The following is a 23,704-nucleotide window of genomic DNA, read 5'->3' on the forward strand; positions in this document are numbered from 1 at the left end:
ATTGAAAGCATTTTGCATTCTCATACTTTCATTACAATAATGAATGAATGATTGTTGATTCAACATGAAATATTATTGTTACAAAAACAATAGTATCTTACTTTTTTACTTTTCATTACAATATTTAATTTTTGATAAAATTTTTTAAATGTTTGTTTAAATAAATCCATTTCAAGAAAGTATTAAGTGGGCCAAAAGATAAAAGTCTGTGGGCTGCATGCAGCCTGTGGGCCTCAGGTTGGCCAGCCCTGGTCTAACTCATACCAGCATGGAAAATAGGCATGAAATTCTGCTGATGATATAATTACACTGTGTAACATGATTTTTGTTCTTGGTTAGCAACTGTTATTTCCTGTTTGCTTACTCCTAGAAAGTATGTAAAATGGCTAATGTTTCCTTCAAACTTTGCTTCTGTTAGATTTATTCAAACCCCCAAAATGCCCTCTCAACATATGGGTATAATGCTCTCTCAAAACTCCTGCTCATGAGCAGAGATGCACATATTGTCAACCACTAAGAGACATGCTCAGGTAGTTAAGGTCAAGCAACTGACAAGCAAATCTGTAGTATTGAGCAGAATATTTGCTACAATGATATTTCTGCTTCAGCAACTTGGTGCTGAATCTGTTTGAAATGTAATGGAAAGTAGGTCAGTTTCAAAACATCAATGTCCAGGTCACAAGTGACATTTGAAGGGAATAATTGTCATTTCTTTTGATTTCTGGAGAAAAGCAATTAGGAAATAACACTTACTAACTAAAGACAAAAAAAAATGTTATTATTTTTCTAACCAGTTTTCCATGCTTGTATAGATCAGACAAAAATTTGAGATGTCCTGTTTTCAACCTTCACCTGTTCTCATACACAGTAATGTTTCTCCATGGCCAGGAATGATTTTAATTGGAAACACAAGGCCTTGTTTGTATGATGCTGACACTCATTCACAACCATGCCAGAAGAGAGGCACATACACAGGGACATGCACACAGACACATTCAAACACACATATATAGTATGGGTTTCTTTCAGTTTCTGTCTACAAAATTCACTCAAAAGCCTTTTATTGCCTACATGTTATAGTAGTAGAGAATTGAGAAAATTGTCCAAGGTGTCATGCAGTGAGAGTCAAACTGAAACAATGTTGTAGAGAAACAAGCTAATTAACCATGCCTCTCTCTCTCTCTCTATATATATATATATATATATTATATATATATATATATGTAAGTATCTTGAGAGAAAAGCTGAACATTAGAAGCATCAGTTGTGGCGTGCAAGAGAGACGATTGCGCTGGTATGGACATGTGGTGAGAATGGAGGAGGATAGCTGCGTGAAAAAGTGCCACACCCTAACAGTTGAGGGAACCCGTGGAAGAGGTAGGCCCAGGAAGACCTGGGCTGAGGTGGTGAGGCAAGACCTTCGTACATTGGGCCTCACCGAGGCGATGACTACGGACCGAGACCTTTGGAAATGGGCTGTGCGTGAGAAGACCCGGCAAGCCAAGTAAGATCGTTGCCAGTGCCCCTGGACTGGTTCTTGTGCGGGTGGCACATGAGATGCACCATTTTGAGCGTGGCCGTTGCCAGTACCGCCTGACTGGCTCCTGTAGGATTTTCGAGCGAGATCGTTGCCAGTGCCCCTGGACTGGCTTGTGCGGGTGGCACATAAAAGACACCATTTCGAGCGTGGCCGTTTTCGTGCGGGTGACACGTAAAAGCACCCACTACACTCTCTGAGTGGTTGGCGTTAGGAAGGGCATCCAGCTGTAGAAACTCTGCCAAATCAGACTGGAGCCTGGTGTTGCCATCCGGTTTCACCAGTCCTCAGTCAAATCGTCCAACCCATGCTAGCATGGAAAGCGGACGTTAAACGATGATGATGATGATGATGATGATATATATATATATATATATATATATAAGAAGACAAAGAAATCCTTTAACACATCTGTAATGATTTGTTACAATTGTTTCTGTACCAACTCTGCTTGCAATGCCAGTTTAAGCAAAATTTCCAAGTGAAAATTCACATAATGTTTGCAGTTTTAGACATTATAGTAGCACTTCATCAGACTTGCATTAAAGGTGCCACACTAATGTTTAAAACTGCAAATATTACATAAATTTTCACTTCAAATTTTTGTATAAACTTTTGTTGCAAGCAGAGTTGGTACAGAAACAATTGTAATGAATTTTTGGCACTGTCATGCTATTAGCTGCCAGAAGTGAAAGTGCTCACTGCTAGTGAAGTATCTGTCTGTCTGCCTGCATGCCTGTTGCTGGCCTGTCGATTCTTTGGCTACTGACAGCTAATACCATGACTGGCCGGAGCGAGCTATATGTCTGTCTGTCTCTCTCTCTATCTATTACTCGAAAGTTATTGGAACAAATTTGACACCTATATCCATGCGTTTGAAAACACACAGAGTATAAGGGTACTACTAAAGCAGAGTGGTCCAGAACGCGCAGTCGCGCGTCCGCGCTAGCTAGTCGTGAGTGGTCGATCCTATTATTCTTAAACTTCAAACTTCATTTGTTTTCTATTTTGATAAATTCTCTCTGTTGAAAATTATATTTTTATATTTTAAATAATTTGCAATTTCAGGAAATATGTTTTTATATTAAATTTGTGTTTTCTAATAAGGTGGACGAGTGATTGATAGATAGCTAGATAGATAGTAGATAGATATCAGTAAGTAAGTAAGCCAAAGTATCAACTCAAACCAGCAGGCAGACAGACAGACGGACACAGCAACAGGCATGCAGGCAGACAGACAGATACTTCACTAGCAGTGAGCACTTTCACTTCTGACAGCTAATAGCATGACAGTGCCGAATTTTTTGTTTTCTTATTATTTGGATTTCTTTGTTTTCTTATTATTTGGATTTTAGTTTACTCTTCACTACACCCACACAACAGTTTTACCATCGCGAAACCAGGATTTTCTACACTTGAAGAATTTTGGTATTAGTCTCAAATCCAATAGTGTTGATAGCCCAGAGCACAGGCTGAGCAAGTCCAGTAAGTTCACTGTCATCAATTCATTGCAGGGAAAGTTCACCATCATCAATTCAAAATTTTTTTCAATAAAATAGTGAGATACTATGGGTATATTTTCTCAGTCAACTTTCCTTGCGGTGAACTTTCTTCACAGTGAATTGATGGTGGTGAACTTACCTGTAATTCAGGTTGAGTGCTTTTCTGGAAATACTCTACCTTTATACCCTACCAGAACCTAAGGTTATATATATATATATATATTAGTTTATGGTGAAATAGTGAATTGGGATGGAGCTGTTCTTCTTTGTGCCTCCTGCCATGATCTGGGTTCATGTCATAAGTCAGATTAAAATTTGTTCAGATGCTCTTTGAAGAATTCTACATCACCTCACAAATCTCTGAGACTGTTTGACATAATGTTGAATAGTTGTTGACCCTTGAAACTCAAGCTCTTACAGTATTGGGTCTTGATTCTAGATGGAGAAAATGGGATCTTTGATACTCTGCATTGTCATCCAGTTTGGTGGTTGGTAAAACTTTCAGTTCCAAAATTCTTGCAGGATCTTCTGTATGTATATCATGGCATATAATTGCACCTCCTTTCTAGGGAGCAGAACTTTAGCTCTTTTAACTTCTCCCAGTAGCTAATCTGTTGCACTGAGTCCATTGTAGGGCGTTGTCTGTGAATTTCTAACAGATGAACTGTAGACAAGGACCTTCACTGTAGGCTAGCTATTGAGTTAGTTCACAGTGAGAAGGGACTTCTGGTTAGACAGTAAATGAGACTTGGGTTTAAATGGCTGATTGTACTCTCTCATACATTGTAGATAACTGAAATGGAATAAGTGATACTCCAACATACGCTTGTTTGTGACTATTTTTATATAGAAAACACACAAATGTGGCAAGCAAGAGCACTGTTACACTGAAGCTCCTGCAATTCAGGTTCACACATGTTGAATCAAAGGTCCATACAAAGAAGATCACCTCCAACCTGACAAAATATTCATATGTAACAGCAGCACTGGATGAGGACACAGTAGCAAATGTGTTAGACATCCTATCTCAAGTGCTGGCTACTCACAAATATGCCACTTCAAAAGAGAAACATTTCGGCTTAATGAAAGGAAGCAGCAGCCAGGACACTGGATGTGGAAGGATTAGGCAATTCCAAGCTTTTTGAGCTAACGAACTGGATGCTGGCATCAGTACCCACTGATGAGTAACCTTGTTTAGGGAGATATTTCTCTGTAGATTGTCACCTAAGGTCCAGTCCCTCATAACTCAGACCAACATCAAGGACCTATGGCAGTCAGTGGCTGACAAGCAATTTTTGTCTGGTGGAGTTACACAATCAACACCATAAGGTCAGCCCCAAGGTATGGTGAAGTTACACAAGATGATCTGTGTTTTTATCACACAAAGTTTGGGACAAAGGCTACCAAGTGGAAGTGACCATGTAGCTTCAAGATCCCTTTGTCATCAGCCCCAGGAAACACAGGGTCAGTTGCCATTAAACAACCTGGTGGCTGGCAAACACAATCAACTGCTCCTGTATGTTTATGATAGGATCTCTGGATGAAGATTTCTAATCAACACAGAAGCAGAAATCAGTGTGAGCCCAGCATCTGTATTTGCTGCCCCTCATATATACAGCTGTCTCTCAGACTAAAAATGAATTCTCAAATCTCCTTGTGAGCTGCCTGAATCTCACAATCTGCCATGGAACGAAGCACCACACTGGTCCTCCATTGCACAGCTGCACACATCGTCTACTACCAGACAAACTTGCTATTATGAGGGTCAAGTTCAGCAATACGGAAACTTTGGGTATTATTTGCCAATCAAGCAATCTCTGGTCATCACCTCTACATGTAGAACCAAAAGCCATTGGATGTTGGTGACCTTGTGGAGATTTTTGTCATCTCAACACGAACACAACACCTGACCACTACTTCATTCTGCATACATAAGACTTCTCAATCCAGTTAGCTGGGTTTTTCTTTTTCCTTGAAGGTCAATCTCATCTGAGGTTACCATCAAATACCAGTATGAGATGATGATGTGTCTAAAACTGTTGCGATCACTCTTTTTGGACTGTACAAAACTTCTACATAACACTTTGGCATTAAAAATGCAGCACAATCCTTCCCGTGCTTGATGGATTCTGTGTGCATGGGTCTAAATTTTGTCTTTATATACCTAGATGACATCCTTGTCACAAGACAAAATGTGGAGCTACACAAGAAGCACCTAGTGATCCCTTTTGATAGACTGGAACAATATGGCTTGGTAGTCAACCCTGCCAAGTGTGTCTTTGATGTTAGGAAATTGACTTCCTGGGACATTGTATCACAGGTGCAGGTGCTACACCAGAAAAAGTTAAAGCTATCCTGTCCTTTCCATGCCCCACCACAAATGAGGCTCTGTGCCAATTTGTGGGTATGGTAAACTTTTATCTTCATTTCATCCACTTGACAGCAAGAATGATGAGACCCCTGTACAAACTGCTGTCAGGAGAAAGTTCAAAAAGACAGGCGGAGTGGGACAGTGCAATGACCTCAGCCTTGAAATTCACAAAAGAAGCTCTTGCTAAAGCAACCATGCTTTCTCATCTCATATGTCAGCATTGACACAGCCATTGGAGGAGTTTTGGAACAATACATCAATGGTCAGTGGTGACCTCTAGCCTTCTTCAGTCAACAACTATGACCACCTGAACAAAAATATAGCACTTTTGACACCCATCTAGGTGTCTGCCACTTTCACTATTTTCTTGAAGGTCACACTTTCACAGTGTTCACAGACCACAAACCACTCATCTTCATTATGAGCAAGCCGTCAGAGCCATAGTCCGCATGTCAGCAGCAACAGTTATCAGCCATTTTTGAGTACACAACAGACATTCAATACATAATTTGGAAAAAGCAGCCCAGGCACTGATGCACTCCCTAGAGCCCCTATCTACTTTGATACCTATATAGCTTCAGTAACAGAAAGTCTTCATTAGAAGGCTATGGCTATAGTTCACCAAACAGATGATGAGATCAGGGCCTATCACACTACCATCACCTCCCTTTCCTTGCAGGATGTGCACTTTGGCTCCTACTTTGCAATGTATCCCTACTTTGCAATGTATCCACCAGGAAGCCAAGACCAATCGTCCCATTAACCTAGTACCAGAGCCACACAGCACCTGATATCATGCAAATTCATCTGGCAAAGCAAATTGGGGAGTGGACCAAAACCTGTATCCCCTGTCAACAAGTCAAAATCCAACAACATACCAAAGCACCTCTTGGCAGCTATAAACCCCTACAGGCCAATTTCAGCCACATCAACACTAACCTCCCTGGTTCCCTACCACCTTTGCAAGGTTGCTCATACTTACTAACCACAGTGGATTGCTTCACTCATTGGATTAGGCTATATCTCTCCACAGCACAAAAACACAGGAAATCCCCCACGCCTTCATCACAAACTGGGTCACCTGTTTCGGTGTCCCAGACAGCAACTCATCCACCCATGGACCTCAGTTCACCTTGAAGCTGTCGAATGATGTTGTGAATTTTTTAGCATCCCAATGAAACACACAACAGCCTACTAACCCAAGGCCAACCCCTCACAACCATACTTAACAAGCCCAACTGGATTGACCAACTTCCATGGGAGATGCTGGCAATCCACACCACTCTGAAGGAAGACCTCAACACATCTTCTGCAGAAATGGTGTATGGTGCCCCATCTGAGCAACTGAGAGACAGCATGAGCCAACTATGTTCAACTCCCATGTCAATTCATGGTACACCTAGGTCATCCACACCAAATGACCTCCACAAGGCAAAGTTTGTGTTCGTTTGTTGAGATGCATGGCGAAAACCCCTTCAGTCACCCTATGATGGCCCATATGAAATGATTCATACAGGAGTCAAGTCATTTTAACTCCTGATTGGTGAACGACAGGACATGGTTTCCATTGACATATTGAAAATGGCCCATCTCAATAATGAGTTCTATTCAAGTAGTTTAACCACCAAACAGAGACTGCCAAAGGCAAGTCGCACCAACCCCTGAGAAACAGTCGCCAAAGAGCCAAGTAACTACATGCACAGGTAGGGTGATAACACCTCAGTTCTGATGACAGTCAACAGTTCTGAGGGGGAGCTATGTAGGACATTACCCATGAATTCATAACAGAGTCACTGTAGACAAGGACCGTCACTGCAAGCTAGCTATCGAGCTGGTCCACATAGAGAAGGCACTTTCAGTTAGGCAGTAAACGAGACTCAAGTTTAAATGGCTGACTGTATTCTCCTTCACAAAATAGATGACTGAAGTGGAATAAATGATACTTTGACACTCCTGTTTGTGATTATCTTCATGCATAGCTTAACAAAGCTTTACCATTTTCTTTTTGTAGTGGTACTGGATTACCTTGAGTTCTGCCACAAATTTTATGCTCTCCAGTGGTCACTGGAGAGCATAAAATTTGTGACAGAACAAGTGGGAGCAGTAATAATCCAGATGACTGAGAGTAGCGTGGTAACATTTCTCCTAGTTCTGAATGATATTCAAATCCAGCCAGCTACCCAGTGTTGCTGTCTTGGTAATATGCACATGGAATGTTGCATCATTACTTACACACTTTGACTTGGAGATTGCATTACTCACTGGTCCTATGTATTTCAACTGTAGTCTGTTTGTGGGTGATAGTGGAGTGCTTGAAACTTCTTGGTATTGCAGTGCATGTTATTTTCTTCATCCCATTTGTATATTGCATTCAGATATTCAGTTTTAGGATGTCACTAGGGTTCTTGACTGCCTGTGTACTTTTGTATCATCAGCATAGCTGGAGAGAATGGCTAACTGTATGCCTGAGAGCATGTTGACAGAACCACCACACACAGTAGTGGTGGTCCCAGTACAGTCCCCTGAAAGGACTCTGCTGAGAACTGATGTCTCCCCAGAGAGAATACAACTGGCTGCAACTTCTGACTTCTACTTTTTAAAAAGTCATGCAGTATGTGACATATCATCCCATGATCAACTTTGTCAAAGACTTTGGCAAAGTTAAGATATATCACATCCCCATTTGACCAGTTGAGCTGCTGTTTCAATACTCAGTCATAATACTGTAGTAGCCATGTGAGGTAGCCCCTTCCTGGACAGAAGCCATGGTACGTCTTTATGAGCAAGTTATTTTCTTCCAGGAACAGGATCAGCTGCCTTCTGAAAATGTGTTCCATGACCTTGCTAACATGTGAGGTCAGAGAGAAAGGCCTGCAATCCTTAGCATCTCTGCTTTCTCCTTTACGGAGAGGGTATATTATTCCTTCTTTTAACATTTTGGGAAGTTTACCACATGCAAGGGAACTCTGAAAAAGTACCTGCAGTGGTTTTGCAAGAACTTTCTTGTACATCATTCAAAGAACAGCTGGAAATCCACCTTGGCTCATGACTGAGTTTGAGTTCCTCTCATCAATAGCCAATATTACATCTTCCTCCTTTATGTCAATGTAATCTTTGGTTGCCTCTTTCCCATGTAGATCTGCAGTGCTGCTTATTTATATATTTCCCAGTGGAGAGGTGAAGACACTTTGGAATTGTTTATTTAGCATGTCACTTATCCTTGGATCTGCAGTTAGTAAATTATCTTCTACAAACAGTGGCATTATTTTGTATGCACTGAGACAGACACTTTCACAAACTTGTGGAAGGCTTAAAGATTTAATTATATATTTTCCACTGCCCTAGTTTTTCTTTTTTCCCTTGCTTTTTTCTTGAGAGAGGCTGGGTTTATTTTCAATCTTTTAGAGTGAATTTTTGAGGAAGAATTTCTTGCTATCATTATGTTGTTTATTTAAGCAATTTGAGATCGTTATTCTTCATTTCATAAGGACTCTCCTGCTTCAGGGAATGTTGTTTTTGTATGTACTGGCTCTCTTCTCTGGGACACTTCTGGCAGAGGTCACAGATTATGCTCTCATTTGCCTTGCCATGAGCTGTATAACAACATTGAGTATATAATTATATAGGCATGGGCATGGTTGAGTGGTTAAGAAGCTTGCTTCCTAATGTGATCTTGGGTTCAGTTGCACTGTGTAGCACTCTGGGTAAGTGTCTTCTGCTGACTGAAGCTTTGGACTTTTGGACACTTGAGCCTCTGAGTGGATTTGTTAAATGGAAACTGAAAGAAGCTTGTTGTATATATATATATATATATATATATATATATATAGAGAGAGAGAGAGAGAGAGAGAGAGAGAGAGCATCACTTTTGTATCAGCAAGGCTGTGTGTTTCCCATCTTACATGAAAAATATATCTAGCTATGGTGAAATATTACTTTGTTTGATAAATGGTGGTGGTTGATGACAGGAAGAGCATCCAGCTGTAGAAAATCTGCCTCAACAAATTCTGTCAGACCCATACATGGAAAAGGGTATGTTAAATGATGATGATGATGATGATTTATCAGTCATTGTCATCATTTTCATGTCTACTTTTCCATGCTTGAATGGGTCAGTCAGGAGTATGTTGAAGCAGAGTTTCTTCACCCTCCACTTATTTCCAAGTGAGGTAATGATTTCCCTGTCAATCAAACAACAAACTGCTCAGACATGTGTACATGGAGAGCCTGAAATAAATGACACTGTATTATGCAACATTTCAAGATTTATCATGAAGTTTAGGTGTACTTTTCTGCAAGCAAACTATCCTGTTAAAGAAGTCATTGCTTACAATCAATTATCAATCAGATATGTAGACAAGACAAATACAAACCCACTCAAGCAAACACACACACACACACACACACACACACTTATATGATGGTCTTCTTTTGGGTACTATCTACAAAGTCCACTCACAAGGCTTTGGGGCTATGTCAATGGACATTTGTCCAAGGTACCATGTAGTGGGAATGAACGCAAAACCAAGTGGTTGGGAAGAACATTTCTTAATCACATAGCGTATTCAAAAAAGGATTTTAGAGAAAGTTTATGATGCAGTCACAATATTTGAAAATAAATTTCTTAAATTAGAAATTATTGATTATTAAATTAAAAAAACATTAATTATATAAAAACGCTTCAAAAAATACAGATGAACACCAGACCTGATTGAAGAATGGTTCTGTTTAAGCATTTGCCAGTTTTGAGATTATCAAGCAAACTTGTTATAAGGTAATTGTATTAGTAATGACTAGTTTACACACATATTCTTAAACTTGTAGAAATAAAGATCAGCAAATGATTTTTCATTTAGCATAATGCACCTTGTGGTTTAAGACAGCTGAAAAGTGAGCCGATTCTGATCTAGGTTTGCTGTTTCCTTAACATCCTTGGAAAGAGAAACCAGAACATGTTAGCTGTCAACTTGCCTCATGTGAAGTGAATATACAAAGAGGAAAATGGTTTTGTGTTTCATCTCATAAAGTCAAAATATTTGATAAATAACAGGTCTTTGAATGGCTTAAATAAAATAAGCAACGACAGTGAAACACTAAAATGCCATCTGTTGTATGAGAGTCTGCATGATCACTCTGTAAATTAAATTCAACCTAAAGAAACATTTATTTTTGCATGCTAGACTATATTTGATCAGTTTATAATTTTAGACTGTCAATACAAAGTTTTGAAATAAGATTTACTATCGGGGGTCTGCCATTTTTAACATTAATCACTCAATTGTAGAGTAGATAATATTTATTTACTACCTCGGTTGAATGATGCAATTAGAGAAATGTGTATATTGCCTAAGTTTGCAGTGGTTCTTTTCTTGATTCCTTGGTGATAGCTCAACCAAAACTAAGGCTTTAAAGTTACATGATATGCTTGAAAAGTTTTATTGGAATGATAAAGAAATATATTTAAGTTCTTAAAAACTTTAACATTAAACTTATGTAAAACAGTAGAAGTAGGAAAGCTAGGGATGACATGTTTCAATACAAATATTTGCAAATTAGAGTAAATGATTTTGTCATGAGGAGAAGTCTAATGTTTAGGATAGACCTTATCACAGGAAAGAAATTAAACTTATTAACCAGGCTTCTTTTTAATTCCACACACAAACATTTACATATATTTATGCATTTGTACATATATGTATATTTGTGAGAAAAAAAATATATGTATGAAAAACTAACTGACCTGTGAGCTGACAAGAGGGTCATCACTTTTTTGGCTGCTGATGTTTGAGATAGAATTGGAATCAGGTTTGTACAACACAGGTGTAAGAGGAGAGGGAGTAATGTCTGGCAGTATCTTTTCTTCAGAATGACCACTGCAGACAAGAATCTCGATTTCATCACTGACACTCCGTAAGGTTTGCACAGCTTCTGCATGACTGGTGCCAAGTAAACTTTGGTCATTCACCTAGGTAAAAGAAAAAACAAATAAAAAACCTTGCAGTCAGCAGCATCAAACAAGAAAACTGAATATAAAAGGAATTAAACTTAGTGTGCTACAGAGGACTGCACTGGTATAGACACATGACATGTACGATGATAGATGGATTAAATAAGTGCCAGTTGCTCCAAGTGGAAGGACCTGTGGTTGATGAAGACCAAGGAAAACATAAGAAGAAGTGACGTAAATTGACCTGCAAAGCTCTCTCACGAAAAGGGTGAGAAAAGAAAAACAAAACAAATGCAGAGATGTTACACTAGAAGCCTGTCCAACCCATGCAAACATTAAAAAAAATTGGATATAAAAACAATGATAATAAAATTTATGGTTATTCTTAGATATTTTGCAAATTAAAATCAATGAGAGAGTGTTTGGTCCTGACAACCAGATGACTACATTTTGAATGCTCTGGCTTTGATGTAACCTAGGTCTTATTAACATTAGTCAGGTAGTATAGATTCTGTGTTATTCCCAACTTACAACTTAAAACAAGATTAAACATAGAATTAACAAATTTCTATGCTTCTTAGAAAGATATAATTTTTTTTTGTGCACACCTATTATCAAATTACACCACCACATAACTAATTCCTGACATCTACACAGATGCTATATTTACTGGTATATAAGTCATACTGTTTTCTACTTGATTTTAACTGAAAAAACTATAGTGTGACTTGTAGTAAGACTTAACACTAAATTGGAGGAGTGACTTATATATGATTAAATACAATACATATACAATCAGTATAGGAAGTATGTATGATTTCTAGGTGTACCAGCTGATTCCCTAGCAACAACATACCTTAGTATATTTTGCTGATTTTTAACTCTGACATTTACCTCTGTCAAGAAAAATGTAATATTCTAAATCTGTTTTAAGTGCATTTTTCATGCATGAAAAAAGATTTACTTTTTAGAGTACCATCTTTTTATTTTTTCAATTGAATGCCCTTCCTATTGCTAACCACTCCATTCTAGGGCTTCATCACTCCTGAAGAAGAAACTCCTCCTTGACCTCCTTCCACCAATCTGTCTCTGGTCAGTCATGACTATATAGGTCTAAAGTAGTGGATGAGATTATCTTGCCACCTTCTCTTTGATCAGCTTTTATCTTGTCCATTGTCTTGGTGTCCATTCTGTCACCCTGATTGTCTATCTGTTGTCCTTCAGTTGTGCTATGTGGTCAGCCCATCTATATTTGTACTTGTTGATGGTTCTTATGATGTTGTCTACTCTCATGTGCTGTTGTATCCAGGTGTTGGATTACTTGTCCCACAAGTGATGCTGAGCATGATTTGTTCCATTTTTCATTGGGTTACAATGAAGGCATTCATAATTGCAGTTCTTGAGAACCTGTGTTTCACTGTTGTAAATCATCACTGGCAGGATGTACTTGTTGAAGATCTTTCTTTTAATTTTCATTGAACCCAACCAAGTGCTATTCTTTTGATTTCCCAGAAGAGATTTCCATCTTTTGTCACCATTTTTCCAGGTAAACATAGCTGTCTACCTCTTCTATGGTCTTGCTGTTTACACTGATGGATGCTGGCACAGCATGCCTGTTGAACATGATTCTGGTCCTTCCAAGGTTCATGTTGAGGCTGACAGATTGGCTTGCAGTGTGGATATTGATGAGCATTTCCTCCAGTTCCTTAGGTATATACACTGTCAAGATGATATCATATACAAAATCCAGGTGTTGTAGTTTTTCTCCATCAATGTTGATGCCTTTTTCGTCCCACTGGATTTTGTTGATGACAGTATCTTGCAGGCACAATGTAAATAACTTTGGTGAGATGTTGTCGCTTTGTCCTGCTCCTTTCTCTAGCTTGATCTTATCACTGACTTAGTGTAACTTAAGGGCTGATGTTGCACTGCTGTAAAGATCTTTCAATGTTGCAATGTGAGGAATTCTATAGCAAACTGTATTGCACCAGACAACCTCAAGACCATCCATTCTCCAACAACTCAACACCAACCCTATGCCCTCTTCCCATCATACCATCAGATATGAGAGTGAACGTGAACCAACTCAAGAGAGATAAGGCAACTGGTGAGGATAACATCTGTGTTGATATTCTTCAGGACAGTGGAGAACCCATCATGATGATGCTCATCAAGCTGTTTCACAGATGCTAGCAGTGGTATTTCTTTACAAGAAAGGTGACAAAATGAACTGCATTATGCTTAGAAGAATGTTTGGCACCCTGGACCTCTATCAACCAAAAGAACAAACTGGCTTGAAGACAAGATTTTCTATTATTGATCACATTCAGGTTACCAGTAAAACTGCAAGAAAAGGTGAAAAACTACAACATCTCACTCTGTTTTGCCTTTGCTGAATTTGAGATGGCCTTCGACTCCATAGAATTCACATTGCTCCTTACAGCACTGAAGAATCAAGGAGTGGACCCCACTTACACTGTAATACATTGGTAACCACTTAATAAATTAGGAGTGGTCAGTAATCCCAAACCTCAATTTCTTTGTATTACTTACTGTTTTTAAAATATATCTAATACTGCTGTCAAAGAGTTTAGGGCTAAAACTCTAATTTAATTAAACAAAATGATTGACAACAGGAAAATTAATTTCAAGTGTAATTAATCTCACTTCATTTCAAGACATAATTATCTCATTTCATCACTACAATTACATATATAATTTATTGCTTTAAAATACAGGGAAGTAATTACAATAGTTACCAGGTGATCAAGCAAATGAGAGACCTTCTATATAGTCACTTAACCTACTACAAATAGCAGTCAAATTTTTCTTAAATCATAAAGTAGCGATGTGAGAATCACTAGGTAGATATACAATCAGTATTAACATATTAAATGTTAATACAGCTGATATGGTTGTGTGCTTAAGAACTTGGCTTCCCAGCCACATGGTTTCAGGTCCAGTCCCACTGAATTACACCTTGGGTAAGTGTCTTGCACTATAGTCTTGGGCCAATCAATTCCTTATGAGTGGATTTGGATGATGGAAATTGAAAGAAGTTTATGTATGTATGTATGACAAAAAACTCGTGAGCACTCAACAGCCATCAAGCAATATGTGTACATGTGTGTGTATGTATGTGTGGGGATGTGGAAATACCTGGGTTAGTAGTCCAGGCATGCAGTTGGCCCACTGGGAGTGGGAGGCGCCTCTGTTGTTGTCATAACATCTTTCTAGGAGAGTGAAACTCTGAGAAAAAATCTGCAGCACTAACAATATTTGATGATGTAGACTAGTTCTTCTTTTTGAGTTTATGTGGTTCATGTTCATAGAGTGGGATTTGAGCAAATCCTTTCCTCACTATAAAAAAATCATCATGCACAGGCATTGCTTTGAAAAAAAAGAAAGACCTATCACAAAACTGGTTGGTCCTAGCCTTCGCATGTGAGGGACTTTCGATCAGGTAATGGCAATACTTGAACACAAGTTTACAGCCATCATGTATGTATGTATATATGTACATACATGTGTGTGTGTGTTCATCATCATCATCATTTCAATGCTGGCCTTCCATGCTGGCATGGTTGGAGAGTTGGACAAGGATCCAATAGTCCAAGGACTGCATTATGCTTCAGTGTCTGCTTTGGCATGGTTTCTATGGCTGACATTTTTCCTGATGCCAACCACTTTGTGTGAAATGGGTGCATTTTTTGTTCCACCAGCACCTTTGAATTGCTATGCAGCTGGCAAATCAACAAATTCCAAAGGAGGTAGGGGTAGGCGTCCTTATGTTAGCTGGGGGTTAAGGTATGGGAGAAGAGGTAGGAAGTGAGCAGGTTCAAGTTAATGTTGTAGAGGAGCTACATGGCTACTCACATTTAGGAGAAAGAAAGTAAGAATGAAGAGACAAGTTGTGGTGATGAGGTGCCCATGTGGCTCCTCAAGGTATGAGGTGTGTAACAGTGAATGGGGCTTTGCAAGAGTATATGGGTGGAGGAAAGAGATAAGGGAAATGGGAGAGAGGGAGGTAGGCAACATCTTTAAAGCTTCGGAAAGGTTGAGGGAGGGGATGCATGATTTAACCCTTTCATTACTGTATTTATTTTGAGGTGCTCTGTGTTTCTTTCAATTACTTTAAATATAACAAAAAATTTAGTAAAATAATTTAGTTATCATTCAGCTAGTGTTAGGAACATGAATTGTGACTAAAGTTTGCTGGAAGATTTTAATTCAAAACTTATGCAAACAAGACATTTGTACTCAGAGCCAGAGCCAGTTTCAGCTGGGTTGGTAATGAAAGGGTTAAGGAGGCTAGAAGGATGCTAGCTGTTAGGTAGAATTGATGATACAGTTGACAGTGAGGAGGAGAGAGATGACATGTTTGGGTTGGCTGAGAGAGAGAGAGAGAGAGAAAGAGAGAAGTATAGTGCATGAGGGAAGATGTTTTGATGTTCGAGGGGTTAAGATAGCCTATGGAACCTGTGGGTGTAGAGAACAATATTAGTAAATGAAGAAATGGCTAACAAGTGAAATGGTTCAGGATAACAAGTATAGCAGTATCAAGTAGAGCTGCAGCTGGAGAAATGTGGGAAGAGGGCAATATGAGGAGAGTTTACTTGATTGAGGTGCCTATATATGTGTGCGTGTGTGTGTCTGTGTGTATTGCTGACATGGACAGCCCTCAACTTCTTTTATCCAGAAGGGTTTTTCATTCCATTATTTCCTATTATTTACATGATATCATTTATAGCTTTACATGTGCTTTTAGATACACTTCCCAAAAATAATTTTTTATATATATATATATATATATATATATATATATATATATATATATATATATATATATATATATATATATATATATAAATATATATCCTTTAATTTTATGGGAAATATTTTTGAGTGTGCTCATAAAAAGCTCCTATGCTATTTTTCCTGGCTACAACTTATTATTCCCATCTTTGATAGTAATTTTATAGAAGTCTGGTCCCACTATAGTGTAGGATAAATATAGCAATAATGAGAACTTTTGGATGGAAATTCATAAATATTTTAATGCATTGCTACATATGTTTCCACAAAGCATGTCTTTTATGGCTGTATTCCCCATCCATAGGACATTACAAATATGATTTGTAATGTCTTGGGATTTTAAGGGGAGCCATCATTATGTGTCTTCATTTCTTCAACCAAAAATTACTCTCGTGTTCTGGTTGTACTGAATGTTAAGGGATACACCAATCAGAAGGTTCTGTAAGATTTATGTGTGGTTCTTGTAAATATTTGGACTTATCATACAGATAGATAGATAGAAACAGTATGGGAGGGAGGACATAAGTGAAATTTTACTTTGTATTCTAGATTTGTGCAAGAAGGCATGTGTGGATAGGAAAAAGAAAAGAGAGAAAGAATAAATAATGTAAGAGGAGAAAGAAAAGAAGATGGTAATGATTTGCCTTGTTTTGATTTCAGTGTACATGGTGCTGTGAGAGGGGTGCATTGAATGTTTTGATTTAACCTCAACTTTGACAGGGTGCTACATTAATGATTTTACAAGCTGTAAGGATAAGGGAGCAAATATTTGTTTAGATGTTATCAGTTCAGGATTTCTGAGTGGCACTGGTGAAAGAGGGGAATGGGATTACCTTGGTATTGTTAAGTATTTCACAGGGTCACCTGCTGCATTGTCAAATATTTGTTCCTTAAAGGGGCATGTTATATGTTAGTGATGCTACTATTCATTTGTTGATGTTGTTAGTTTTTCTGTTGAGCCAGTATATTCATCTAATATTATTTTCCTTGTATGTTCAATTAGATAATAATAAGCACAATATTATGTACATGGTTTATGGTGGTATTCTTGATATTTAGACCCTGTTATGCTAAAATTTCCTTGTAATAAATTCCATGCTGTACATAAGGTCATTTTGTTTACATCATTTGAGAGGTTTCTCTATTGTTTGGTTTGATGCTAATGATGTTGTTTTTGGTTTCATAATACTTTGTTCCAGTCCCAGGAAATATTTTTTTATTTTATAACTACAAGATACAACCACTTCAAAGTGTCTATTAATTATGTTTTCCTGGGAGATAAAAATCTCCAGTGTTTCCTCCAGTCATATGTTGCAAACCTATGATGTTCCATCATATGGTTTGGTGTCTTTTTAATATAGACCACTTAGTTGTGTGTTCCACTCCATTCACTTTTAGTCTTCAGCTGAGGTTAGCTAAAGATGCGCAGTGACTTTTATTTTCATCCAAGAATGATGCAAGAATGTTTCCCAGACAGTTTTTCATCATGTCTGATGTCCCACCAATGTACACATATTTTAGTGCACCTGCCTTCATTTCACATTTATAAATCATGCTCTTCCTCAGGAATTTATTTTCAAATTTGCATTCATTTTTCTGTCAGTATTTATATGAGATCTGATCAATAAGTATCTGGACTGGTGCTATAAAAACTACAAGTACCAATTTGTCATTTAATCTCCTTCAAAGTAGTCCCCTTCAGAAGCTACACACTTAATCCGCACTGTTTTCATTGGCGGAAGCATTCCTGGAACTTGTTTTCTGAGATAATCAGCAGCTGCCATGTTGCATTCATTTTGATTTCCCCAATGTCCTTAAATCTTCTTCCTTTCAAGCGGGATTTGATTTTTGGAAAAAGGAAAAAGTCACAAGGGGTGAAATCTGGGGAATACAGTGACTGTCAGACCTGGGGAATGCTGTGCCTAGCCAAAAACTGCTACTGAATGGGCAGGTGCGTTGTCATGGTGCAATTGCCACTCACTGACTGGATGCATGCAATTGTGGCCTTTTCTGACAAATAGCATCCTGAAAAACATCACGGTAGTACTCCTTTACTGTCTGACCAGGTGAAGCATACTCATGCTGAACAATCCACTTGTAGTTGAAGAAAACAGTCAACAGTGTCTTCACATTGCTTTGACTCATTCATGTTTCCTTTGATCTCAGAGACTTTGGGGTCGTCCACTGCGAAGACTGAGTCTTTGTTTTAGGGTCATAGTCATAGATCCATGATTCATCACCGGTTATGACCATTTTCAAAAAGTTTTGTCATTCTCAACACAGTTAAGGAGATCTTGTGCAACTGAAACCCAAGTGTCATTTTGGTCAGCTGTAAGCAGTTTTCACACAAACTTGGCAGACACATGTCTCATACCTAAAACTTCAGTGATAATGGACTGAACTGAACCATAACTCATGTGCACATCCTCTGACAACTCATGGATGGTGATTCAACGATTTCCCCTTGCAGCTGCACACACATCTGCAATGCTTTTCTCAGTTCTGTTGGTTGCAGGTCTCCCAGAACACTCATCATTAATGACATTTTTGGGGCTATCTTGAAAACATGTCTGAACTACTCATACACTTGTGTGCAGCTTATACACTCCTCTCCATACACTTTCTGCAACTTTGTGTAGGCCTCTGAGCAGGTATCTCCAAGCTTTTGGCAAAATTTGATGCAGATTCTCTCTGCTCAACTTTCTCTGTCATAGTCAATGCGATGATCATATGCTACACACGTTCATTCCAAGCACTCTGTAAATAGCGGAAGTGAGCTAGAATGTTAAAACTTAGTGCACATGCACAGCAGAGTTCAAGGTCAATCAGTACCAAGAGGCTTCACTCTATGCGCTTTAGCTTCATTACTATGGCAACAGTCTGAGTACTTATTGGTCAGACCACATATGTTGCTGTGTTGTTTTTGGTTTTGTTGTTTTCATGTTCCACATCCTCACCTATGTTTGAGCAGATTGGTTTTTAACTGTGTGTTTTGGTTGCTATTGAAGTTGTTATCACCACTTATTTTTTGTCTTTCTTCTACTACTATGGTCTCATTCATCCTGAGTTTAGACTTCACTGTTAATGATGGACCCATATCTGTTTTTATAGAATATTTACTATTCATCTTTTTATCCATTTCTCTTGCTGCTTATTCTATTTTTATCAACCATTTTTCTGTTTCAACATTCTAGTTTTATTTTATTAAGTTTTTTATCATTTAATTTGTGTATATAATATTCTAGGTTATGTGATGTCATGTATGCTAACTTCACAATATGCCTGTTGAAGATTTTATAATACTTACTCAATCTAGGAAAATGTCTGTCCAGTACAGAGAAGAATTCCTGTCTGATCCTAGATTTTATTTGCAATCTGAAGATTGGGTTAAACCATATAATTTTGTGATTTATTATATTTCCACTTCTTTTAATGTATCTGTTTGGTATGTTATTATATGTTATTTCTGTTCCTACTATATGGCTGCTCTTTCTAACTGCATTTACTGCTTTATGCATCCTGTTTATTTCCTACCTAGTGTTGTCATTGTGTTTTACTATTTTAGTCTCCATTTCATTCATTGTTTTTTGGGGTTTCTTTATTCCTGGATTATTCCTAACGTATTCTCTTATATTTTTATCTTGGACAAGATATTGATGTAGTGCTAAACTATTTGTATCTATTTCATTTTATCCTTATACTAGCAGTATAACCTGACGTTGTCTGGGTGTGACTTATTACGCCATCTATGATAAGTCTTGCTAGGTGAAAATCAACTAAAAAAGAAAGCCTTACAACGAAAAAACCCTTATGATGTAAATATGTTCATAATTCAAAAGACGATGAAATGAAAAGGGCAAGTTTGAAGGCTGTTTTGCGTAACATTATTAAGCATACGTAAATTTCATCCGTCTAATTGACTATACAAATCCTTTTTCGCAGGAGCTAGGATGGCAATTTGTGATGAAGCAATTGCTGGCGATCTGTTGCTACACAGTTCTGCCAGAATTCTATCAGATTGGGCAGTAGATGTTGATGCACCATTTTGCATTATGTTCAAAGTAGCTTCTGGAATGTGGTGAATTGCTGCAATCTGTTGCTGTCTTTTTAAACTGGTTGCTTTCTTTCCCCAGCAAACTCTCTTCTTTGGAGGCATAATCTATGTATATATTAAACAGAACAACAAAAGTTATAATAGATGGCAGGGTCGGTAGTTTCCACATTTCTGTAATTTTTCAGATTAACACCCGCACGATTACCTAACCCTAACCCTAAACCTAACCCTAACACTAACCCTAACCCTAAACCCTAACCCTAACCCTAAAACCCTAACCCTGACCCTAAAACCGTAACTGTAACAATAACCCTAATCTTAACCCTAACCGTAAACCCTAAACTCTAACCCTAACCATAACCCTAAAACCCTAACCCTGACCCAAAAACCCTAACACCCTAGTGAAAATCGTACGGGTGTTAATCTGGAAAATTACCCACATTTCTAATGAAGTTCACTGATTTGCAATGTGTTGTCCTGTCTAGATAATCTCTGTAGTTTGTATATTTACAAAACATTGACGAACATGAGTTATATTGTAGTGAATGCTTGTGTGTACATGCACGTGTATGTGTTTGAGAGAGCGATAGAGAAGAGGGAGAGAGGAAGAGGGGAAGAGGGAGAGAGGAAGAGGGAGAGAGGTAGAGGGAGAGAAGAAGAGGGAGAGAGGAAGAGGGAGAGAGGAAGAGGGAGAGAGAGGGGGGAGAAAGGAATAGAGAACGGGAGCAATGAAGAGAGAGAAAGAGAGGAAGGGAGAACGGAAGACAGTTATAAAATAGCAATGTGTGCACGTGTTTATATAAGAAACACACACAAACTAAATCTTATATCTATAATGTTGATGTGTGTATGTGTTTATGTGTATGTTGTTGTCACAGATCACGTATGTGTAGTTGTGTGTGTTTTTATGTATCTATGTTATGAAAAATAGGTAAAAAATACTAAGAGGAAAGTTTAATCTATGACTTTGTATGTATCACTTTCTCTCTCTCTCTCTCTCTCCCTCTTTTACTCTTACTCTCTATATTATATGTTGAGCGCATGATCGATGTGTAAGAACGTCGGTATGGAAGAAATATAGAAGTTGCTAGAAACAACAGCCAAATCTCCCTTAAATCACACAAAGTAAATTCTTTTCCCTTTGGGCAGCCAGGTTGCCAACTGCCCACAGCTAGGACCACTAGCTCTCTTTCTTTGTTTTAGCACTCTACAAGTGGTGTCATGATGCCTGTCTCACAGTAGGTACCATTTGATAATGTATTCACATGGACTGATTTTGTAAGCTTATTATACCAGGATGCAGTAGCATTTTATAACGAATAAATTGTCATTGCTAAACATTTGTATTGCCTGAGTTTATTGTTTGCTCTCCACGAAAAAGATACTTATGAACACTACATGCTCTGTCTTGATTCCCTAATATTCCACCATCACCATCACAAATACACATCTCAAACACCTAAAGTGGTGAACCTGATATTGGAGGAAAGCAAAATATTTCTCACATAGCAGTACAGGGCATCATAACAGCGACATTTCTTTCACCAGACTCATACACTTGGTAAGTAACAATGGTATCACCTTCAATAGCTGCTGTTTCTCATCCACCTGTGCCTATTTTCACTGGAGACATTTCCGTTTGATTTGTCCAAATGGAATCCTACTTTGCAGCAAACCATGTGTATTCCGAAACGCAGTGATTGCATCTTCTGATAAGTTTTTTGCCAACTGCTCTCATGAGCAAAGTATGAGAAATAATTACAAATTCACCTGTGGATGCCAGCTATACCTCTGTCAAGGGTGAGATTCTACGGTGGAATTTTCTGTCAGTGGAGAAAAAATTTCACAAACTGATGAACGATGAACAGTTGGGAGACCAAGCACTGCTGCAACTGCTGTGTAGAATGCACCAGCTTGTAGAAGGCAATTCATTAGAGGGCAGTTTTCTCAAGCAGTTATCTTTTCTCACTTGCCTGCTAACATCCAGGCCATCCTTGCACCCATGTGCGACATCAGTACCATGGAACAACTGGCAACATCAGTGGATAAAATAATGAAAATAACCAGTGCGACGATATCTTCTCCTCCTTCCATTACTGTAGCGGCCATAGCATCCCAGTTCCAGGATTTTCAACGAGCCATGGAAAAAACAATTGAAGACCTGGTAGCGGAAGTTTGCAACCTCCATTTAGAAAGGAACATAGTCCCACATGCAAGACACTGATCTTGCTCAAGATCTCTAACCAGACATCAGTACGTTGATAATGAGGGATCTGTATATTGGCACCACACAGTGCCAGGGCAATGAAATGCATACCACCTTGCTCATACTGCACCCAGGGAAACATCAGAATGGAGCGTGCAATTTTTATTAAAGAAGAAATTTCCCAGAAAAGCTTCCTGGTTGACTCAGGAGATACCTGTAGTATCTGGCCAGTTAAATATTCACATAGAAAACCTTTTCCTTTAGCCACTACCTTGCAAGCAGACAACCATTTACCTATCACAACATATGGCAAAATTTCTCTCACCTTAAATCTATGACTCAGACGATACTTCCAGTGGGTTTTTCTAATTGCTGATCTCTCTCATTTTGCCTTCCTGGTTGATCTGAAGAACAGGCAATTGATTGACAGCAAGATGCAACTCAGTGTACATGGCACTGACTGTTTTGTTTCCACAGTCAGCCTGATTTTCTTTGTCACTGCTGCTTCAAACAAATACCACTCATTGTTGCAGTCATTCCCAGAGTTAACAAAACCCATGTCCTATGGAAATAATAACTCACACTTCATAGAACACCACATTTTGACCACAGGCCCTCCTGTTTTTTCTCACCTAAGACGTTTGTCAGCAGAAAAACTTAAGGCTGCAAAAGCAGAATTCAAGCACATGCTACAACACAGAATTGTATGTCCTTCTTCCGGTAGCAGGACTTCTCCCTTACACATGGTACTGAAGAAATCATCTGCCAACTGGTGACCCTCTAGGAACTATAGATGACTTAATGCCATCACAGTACCAGACCGGTGTCCCATTCCACACTTTCAGGATTATACAGCTTTGCTACATGTCAGTACGATTTTTTCAAAACTAGATCTTGTCTGTGCATACCACCAAATACCCATCCACCCTGACAACATTCCAGAACTGCTGTAACCAATCCCTTTGGAGCTTTAAAGTATTTAACACTGCCATTCGAGTTATGTAATGCTGCAAGCTCTTTCCAATGCTTTAAAGATGAAGTCATTCATGATCTCAATTTCATGTATGCGTACATTGACGATTTTCTCATTGCCACTTCATCTGAAGCAGAATATGAAAAGCATCTACAACAGCTATTTGCTCATCTGTTGCAGCATAGCATTCACATTAACAGTATGCAATGTGTTTTCGGAGTGCTTTCCCTTACTTTTCTGAGACACATCATCAACAAAGACAGAATCAGGCCTTTAGCTAAAAAAGTTGATGCAGTTGA

At 38.5% G+C, this 23,704-nt stretch overlaps 1 protein-coding gene across 2 annotated transcripts in view; it reads right to left on the reverse strand.

Annotated features, from left to right (window-relative positions):
* Positions 1 to 23,704, reverse strand: part of LOC106871622 (protein scribble homolog) — a 772,291-nt gene that overhangs the window by 170,113 nt on the left and 578,474 nt on the right. For both annotated transcript variants that reach the window (XR_016241095.1, XM_089349239.1), the window contains one exon: positions 11,151 to 11,375. Coding sequence is in view for 1 of the 2 variants with exons in the window: in XM_089349239.1 (XP_089205365.1) it covers positions 11,151 to 11,375 (225 nt within the window). In the remaining variant the exon portion in view is untranslated. The remainder of the gene's footprint in view (positions 1 to 11,150; positions 11,376 to 23,704) is intronic.

The sequence above is a fragment of the Octopus bimaculoides genome, chromosome 3 (genome assembly GCF_046866305.1).
Source record: "Octopus bimaculoides isolate indiv1 chromosome 3, ASM4686630v1, whole genome shotgun sequence".
Classification (NCBI taxonomy): Eukaryota; Metazoa; Mollusca; class Cephalopoda; order Octopoda; family Octopodidae; genus Octopus; species Octopus bimaculoides.